The 8,121-nt window shown below is 41.1% G+C and overlaps 1 protein-coding gene across 7 annotated transcripts in view; it reads left to right on the top strand.

The window, feature by feature from the left end:
• The window catches only part of LOC122557672 (cadherin-related family member 2-like), a 156,600-nt gene that overhangs the window by 91,844 nt on the left and 56,635 nt on the right, over window positions 1-8,121 (top strand). For 5 of the 7 annotated variants that reach the window (XM_043705509.1, XM_043705516.1, XM_043705523.1 and 2 more), the window contains 2 exons: window positions 2,322-2,410; window positions 6,992-7,072. In XM_043705509.1, the coding sequence (XP_043561444.1) occupies window positions 2,322-2,410; window positions 6,992-7,072 (170 nt within the window). The remainder of the gene's footprint in view (window positions 1-2,321; window positions 2,411-6,991; window positions 7,073-8,121) is intronic. The other 2 variants (XM_043705533.1, XM_043705549.1) reach the window with 1 other exon arrangement.

An 8,121-nucleotide genomic window follows, 5' to 3' on the forward strand; every position in this document is an offset into this window, starting at 1 on the left:
GGGCATTGGATAGGTATATGGAGGATAGTGGGCTAGTGTAGGTTAGGTGGGCTTGGATCGGCGCAACATCGAGGGCCGAAGGGCCTGTACTGCGCTGTATTCTTCTATGTTCTATGTTCTATGTTCTATTTCTGAAGGCTTCCCATTTTCCAGCCGTCCCTTTACCTGCGAACATCTGCCCCCAATCAGCTTTCGAAAGTTCTTGCCTAATACCATGCCAGGGCCGAAGGGCCTGTACTGCGCTGTATTCTTCTATGTTCTATGTTCTATGTTCTATTTCTGAAGGCTTCCCATTTTCCAGCCGTCCCTTTACCTGCGAACATCTGCCCCCAATCAGCTTTCGAAAGTTCTTGCCTAATACCATGCCTGCTTCCACCACCTCTATAGGCAGTGCATTCCAGGCACCCAGTAACCTGTGTGAAACATTTTCCCCACACTTATTCCCTAAACCTTTGCCCTCTCACCTTGAAGCTGTGCCCTCTTGTAGTTGACCTTTCCACCCTGGGAAAATGCCTCTGACTATCCACCCTATCTATGCCTCTCATAACTTTGTTGACCTTTATCAGGTCACCCTTTTGCCTCCGTTTTTTCAGTAACATGACAATGTTAACAGGGTGATATGGATTGTGACAGGTTGGCGCTAAATTATAATGCAGGCTGTAAGTGAATATGGGGGTGGTGGAGTAGCATGGATTGACATGAAGGGATGACCTATCATTTGGCATGGATGGGGGCATTGTTTGGCATGATTTGGCATATATGGGAGTTGGAGGTGGATGGGGTGTGAAGATGAGCCATAGAGAACCTAATATTTAATAGACACTTGTGCAATTACTTTAATGAACTGTAGTGGGCCTTTGAGCCAGCTGGCCTTTGCACTGGTGGTCCTGATGGCTGCTTCAAATTTGTGCTTGGATTTGGCAAGTCTGGTTTAGTTTTACCCACCTCCCCATTCCTAACAACCAGAAATGAACATTTATCCTTAAGGTGGTGAAATGGGCCAGGAGATTTCTTGGATGTGCCTCATTTGTGAAATCCAAGCCTTATTGCTGGGTAATCAGAAATCTCCCCCTAGTAAAGATTGACAAGTTCCTGAACCCATTGTTTTCAGATATAGAATCATATAGTCCCTCTGGTCCAATTTGTTCATGCTGTCCAAGTTTCCCAAACAAGTTCCACTTGCCTGAGTTTGGTCCATATCTCTCTAAACCTTTTTCCATTTGTACTTATCCAAATGTCTTTTAAATGATATAACTGTACCTGCATCTGTCTTTTCCTCTGGCAATTCATTCCACATACAGACCACCCTCTGTGTAAAAAAATTGTCCCTCAGGCTCCTTTTAAATCTTTCTTCTCCCGCCTTAAAAATATGTCCTCCTAGATTTCAACCCCACCCCTCCCCCCAATGCTAGGGAAAAGACCTTTGTAATTCACCTTATCTATGTCCCTTATGAATTTATAAACCTTTATGAACCCCTAAGCCTTCTATGGTCCAGTGAAAAAAATTCCAGCCTATCCAACCACTCCTTATAACTCAAAACCTCCCGTCCAGGCAACATCCTCGCATATCTTCTGAACCCTCTCCAATTTAATAATATCCTTCCTGAAGAAGGGCAACCAGAACTGTGCACAGTACTTCAAAAGCAGCTTCACTAACAGCTTGTACAAACTCAAAATGAGGTCCCAACTCTTATACTCAATGGTCTGAGCAATGAAGGTAAGTGTGCTAAACATGTTCTTAATTACCCTGTCTACTGGTAACACTATTTTCAAAGAACTTTGTACCTGAACCCCTAGGTGTCTCTGTTTGACAACACTACCCAGGGCCCTACAATTAACTATATACGTCCTGCCCTTGTTCATTTTACCAAAATGCAAAATCTCCTATTTTTCCAAATTAAACTCCATCTGCCACTCTTCAACCCATTGGCCCAATTGATCAAGATCTCTTTGTCATCTTAGACAACCTTCTTCACTGTCGACTATACCACCAATTTTGGTGTCATCCACAAATTTACTAACCGTGCCTCCCAAATTCACATTGAAATTGTTTATATAGATGACAAACAACAATGGATCCAGCCTGATCCCTGGGGAAAACCACTAGTCACAGGTCTCCAGTCCGAAAAACAACTCTCCACCACAATTTGAATAAAACCTTTACTACAATTAGTGTAGAGGTTTTTCTGTATTAGCCTTTTTTTGCAGCCACTTATTTAATTTCCTGCACTTTAATCATTATACCCATATGTTTTGGTCAAATGAAAATTAACAGAAAAGTACAATTACCATGTGTATCTCATCAAATATTTTTGCTTCAGGTCTTTGTCGTTGATGGAAACAGTAAGCTACAACTAATTTTTGACAGTTCGCCAGGAAGTGTGCTTCTTAATGAGAAAAAGATACTGAGGTATGCCACAGTATATCCAGTTGAAATTATTATTGGACAAGTCACATCCCATTCTGAAATTTTGCTTCACAAATCATTCCTTTTTGTTAGGTTATAACGAGCAGTTCTCTCACTGAGGTAGCAGCATGTAACATTGCAGATGTATTTTAACACTAAAACAGAAGTTTATTAAGGAAAATAAATGAAGATAAAATAGAATACACCAATCTAATTACTCATATCACAAATTCAAAGCATTTTAATCCTAAAATACATATTTAGAATTTTTTTTATAGTACAATGCCCAGCAACAAATCTTATGCAGTATTCACATCAAAATACCTTTCTCTACTGGTTTAAGTAACTGTAACTTTAACACATTAACTAGAGCCTCAGTCGTTTATTCCTGGAGCTATTGTAAATCTAAATATAAATATATGCAACTTCAAGTAATCTCTTCAGGGTTTTAGCCCAACACTTCTAGTTTGGAATTATCACTAACACTAATACTGTAGGGAAAATTACCCGTAGTGTTAGGTAAGGGGTAAATGTAGGGGAATGGGTGGGTTGCGCTTCGGCGGGTCGGTGTGGACTTGTTGGGCCGAAGGGCCTGTTTCCACACTGTAATGTAATCTGTAATCTTACTATAATGTCACCTAGTGCTACTATGTTTTCCCTTTCTCAGGAAATCTGTTGTGTGCATGCACATTCATGCAAAGATTGCACAGAAATGCCCAAAACAAAGTAAAACTGAAACCTTGGGGCAGTGGTTAGCACTGCTACCTCACAGTGCCAGCAATCCGGGTTCAATTCCAGCCTCGAGCGAGTGTTTGTGTGGAGTTTGCACATTCTCCCCATATCTGTGTGGGTTTCCTCCAGGTGCTCTCACAATCCAAAGATATGCAGGTCAGGTGAATTGGCCATAGTGTTAGGTCCATTAGTCAGAGGTAAATATAGGGTAGGACAATGGGTCTGGATGGGTAACTCTTTGGAGGGTCAGTGTGGACTTGTTGGGCCAAATGGCCTGTTTTCATACTGTAGGGAAATTAATGTAAGAATCCCTTTCTTTGAGCTCTGAGTGTTTCTCATAAATTTAAAGATAAATCCTGAGTTTACAAATTTTCAAAACAAGTCTTGTAATACAACTGTCTGCCATGCTAAGTCATAAAAGCCTAAAGTAAATAAAAGCTGAAAATGTGTTGCTGGAAAAGCGCAGCAGATCAGGCAGCATCCAGGGAACAGGAGAATCGACGTCTCGGGCATAAGCCCTTCTTCAGGAAGGGCTAAAGTAAATAAAACCCCATTAGGTTGTCAAAGAAGCTCTCACAAACTGTTGTAAAAGAAATCACCATGGCCACAGACATACTTGCAAGATAATTATTACCTTCAGACACACAAAAAGATGTTATTAACTCAAAATTCAAAACCCAAGCTTAACGTCAATGATGTTAAAAATAAATGACATTTAAATATTTATAAATTAAACAGTTTATATCACAAGAGTTATGTGTCAAAATTGTTTAATAGTGTTTGGGGAGGAGCACTGCTTTCTTGGTTGTAGCTGGTATGCCAACAAACGGTTCCTCCATTACATGAGATTTGTGGAATGGGTATGGTATACAGAGCATCCGCTATCATACATTTCATGCTTTTATTTTGCCACTTGATTAGATCAAACATTATATGATTTAAAGCTGCATAAAATTTTCAAAGGTGCTGGTGTGAAATAAGGGAGGACATTTTTGACTCTAAGACAGGGAACCGTTTGTATAACGTTCTTCCTGGATTTTAGTCTACGGTCTGTGCAAGACTGTTGCTTATTATTTTGGAAATACTGCCTCTCGGATGAGTTGGTAAACGGACGTGCATTTGACGGATCAATTTTTTTTAAAGCAGAGCAGGGAACTCACCCAATATAGTGTCAGAGTGTGTGTTTCCAACATTAAAGATGGATGCTGGAGCATGCACAGATGGCCATTGTGACATCAGTCAGCTGTGATAGGACTTGTTTTGTCAGTATCTGTCCTGCCTGTCAACCAGTTCTCGGTTCATGGACAAGATATTATCCTATATTCTATATGCTTTAATTTTGCCATTAATCTGTCATCAAGGGCCTAATCAAAGGGCTTCTGACAATCCAACTACACCACATCTACTGGGTTTCCCTTATCTATTCTACTAGTTACATCCTCAAAAACTCCAGTAGATTATTTAACATGATTTGCCTATCATAACCCCACGCTTTGTCCAATCCTATCGATCTTTTATAAATATTCTGTTATCATGTGTTTCACACTGCAACATTTTCCCCTCTACCGATGTTAGGCTAACTGGTCTGTAGCTCTTTCCTTTCTCTAGCCTTTTTTTAAAATACTAGAATTATGTTTGCCACCCTCCAATCTATACAAACTGCTTCAGGGTCCTTAGAATTTTGGAAGATGGCCACAATGCACTCATTATTTCCATAGCCACCTCCTTTTGTACCCTAGGATGTAATTATCAGGCCCAGGTGATTTCTTAGCCTTTAACCTCATTAATTTGCCCAGCACTATTTTCTTACTGTCTGATTTTCTTCATTCCCACCTTCTCACTAGACCCTTGGTTCTCCAACATTTCTGGGAGGCTATTTGTGAAGGCAGAACTAAAATACGTGTAAACAATTTGTAAGTCATTATAATTTCCCTACCTATGTGCTGTCAGGGATCTACATTTGTCTTTAACCAAATGATTTCTCCTCACATACTTACATGAACTATTATGTTCCTTGCAATCTTACTCTCATACACTCTCTTGATCAAACTTTTCTTTTCTTGAATTCAAAAATGCTCCCAATCCTCAGGCTTTCTGCTTTGTCTGGCAATTTTATACGTCTCCTTTTTGTATTTAATACTAACCCTATTTTTATTTTGTAAGCCATAGGTGAGCTATATTCCCTCTATTTTTGCATCTGATGGGAACTAATAATTGTTCCAATTTATATGTACATTCTTTAAACTTTAACCATCCACCGTCAGCCTTTTCATCAAGGTTCCCCAACTATCCTTTCCAATTTGATCCTCATATTTCCCTTTGCTTCGATTCAGAGCTTTAGTTTCAGATTCAACTACTACCCTCTCCATCTAAATGAAAAGTTCTATCATATTATGCAGTTCTCCAAGGGATGCTGCTCCACAAGACTAGTAATTAATTCTTTCTCATTGTACAGTACCCAGTGTAGAATTTCCTGTTCTCTGATTTGTTCCTTGAATCACTAGTGCACAAATCAGTCAATTACTTGTTGCCAGCAAATCAGTAGATAGCACAGCTGCCTCACCGCACCAGGGACCAATGTTCAGTTCCAGCCTCGGGTGATTATCTATGTGGAGTTTGCACATTTTCCCCTTGTCTGCGTGGGTTTCCTCCAGGTGCTCTGGTTTCCTCCCACAGTCCAAAGATATGCAGTTTAGGTGAATTGGCTAAATTGTCCATAGTGTTCAGAGATGTGTAGGTTAGATGCATTAGTCAGGAGTAAATGTGATGTAATAGGATAGGGGAATGAATTTGGGTGGGTTTCTGTTCGGAAGATCAGTGAGGAATTGTTGCGCCAAATGGCCTGTTTCCACACTGTAGGAATTCTATGAAATCTCCATTTCTACAAACCTTCAGCTCCCGGTTGTCAGTATTTACACTTTCTCTACTGCTCCCACAGAGTGTGTCAAGAGTACTGTGTGAAAGGTGCCCCCACCCTTCTTTCCTGCCTTTCTTCCTACAGCCATTTAAGAACATACCGACCCAGTCCCGCCCAACTCCCTGTGCTAGCCATATTTTGGCATGGGCAATGTATTAGTAAGTCAATCAATCTTTTAATAAAGTTGATTGATCCTTAAATATTTATTAACATATGTGGATGGACTGCTGATTCTGCCCCCCCCGCCCCACCTATCCTCCAATGTTATGTCGGGGTGAGTTTGGGGGTGGCTGAGAAGGTGGAGGACTGGCATCTGACCCATTTTACATGTCCAACCTCAACAGAAACACACCCAAGGTTGTCTGTCATATCCAAACCTGTTGGTCTCTGTATGTATTTAGACTACCTAGTTACAATGAATTATATTTCAAATGAAGGCAGCACGGTGGCTCAGTGGTGAGCGCTGCTGCCTCACAGTGTCAGGGACCCGGGTTCATTCAAACCTTGGGCGACTGTCTGCGTGGAGTTTGCACATTCACCCTATGCTGCATGGGTTTTCTCCCACAGTCCACAGATGTGCAGAGTGGGTGGGTTGGCAATAATATATTTCCTATAATGCCCAGGGGTGTGCAGGCTGGATGGACTAGCCTTGGGAAATGCAGCTTTATAGGATGGAGGGGGTGTGTGCTGGGCTGCTCTCTAGAGGTTCAGTGTGGATGGGCTAAATGGCCTGCTTCCACACGGTAGGGATTCTGTGAATGTTTATTTTAGTGTACTGTAATTCTTTTTGCAGTTGATAAATGTAATCCTCCACCTGTCTGACTAATAGTTTCTTTAAGTTGAGGATAATTTATTTTGGCTATAAAAATGGAAAAGCATTATTGCACAAGATTATATTTCCCCAGAAATTCTAAACAATGTTTGTTCCATTGCAGTGTTTTAGAAGCTGTTGAACCTGAAAACACTGTGATTGTTTCAAAAATCTCACCAGCTGTCAAAAGCATGAACCTGAAAGGGTAGGTTGATTGTAAAAAGTTTCTAAAAGACATCAATAATGTTTTTTTATTTTCCTCCTGTAAGTATGAAAAGTCTACATCAATTTAAATTGGGATATTTCTCATAAAAAGTCAGGTCCAGCGTAGCTTTGTTGAATTTTGTATATACCTGTCTCTGAACAATATTGGCCTGAATGAGTGAGGTATTTGCATTTTATTGGAACATTTTGACTTTGGGGCCAGGAATTTCCTCAGGGCTGCTGCTGCCCAGTTGCTGAAGAGTATTCATCAAAGTGAGTCAATGTTTTGCACACAGTTCAGAATTAATTCAAAATGTGTAATATTTAAATATTTATTGTGTTTGACAGACTATATTTGAAACAGTACCCACATACTGTCAAATATTACATTAATGCATGTCAGAAAAAAGCCTTGCACAAAACTATGGGTAGCATGGTGGCTCAGTGGTTAGCACTGCTGCCTCACAACACCAGGGACCTTGTTTCGATCCTGGCCTCGGGCAACTATCTGCATGGAGTTTGCACATTCTCCCTGTGTCTGTGCGGGTTTCCTCTGGGTGCTCTGGTTCCAGTTCCTCCCACAATCCAAAGATGTGCAGTTTAGGTGAATTGGCTGTGCTAAATTGCCCCTGGTGTAAGTTATTAGTCAGCGGGAAATGGGTCTGGTTGGGTTATTCTTCAGAGGGTCAGAGTGGACTTGTTGGGTGGAAGGGCCTGTAGGGATTCTAATTCTAATAAACGTGGAGGGCAATGCTGAAATATTAAGGTTGACTTCTCTTGGTTTGGCTCTTGGAAGGTGGGAGCCGTGCACTGTTCCAATGAAGTAAAAACAATGACTGCAGATGCTGGAAACCAGATTCTGGATCAGTGGTGCTGGAAGAGCACAGCAATTCAGACAGCATCCGACGAGCAGCAAAATTGACGTTTTGGGCAAAAGCCCTTCATCAGGAATAAAGGCAGAGAGCCTGAAGCATGGAGAGATAAGCTACAGGAGGGTGGGGGTGGAGAGAAAGTAGCATAGAGTACAATGGGTGAGTGGGGGAGGGGATG

This window comes from Chiloscyllium plagiosum, chromosome 2, assembly GCF_004010195.1.
Source record: "Chiloscyllium plagiosum isolate BGI_BamShark_2017 chromosome 2, ASM401019v2, whole genome shotgun sequence".
In the NCBI taxonomy this organism is placed as follows: Eukaryota; Metazoa; Chordata; class Chondrichthyes; order Orectolobiformes; family Hemiscylliidae; genus Chiloscyllium; species Chiloscyllium plagiosum.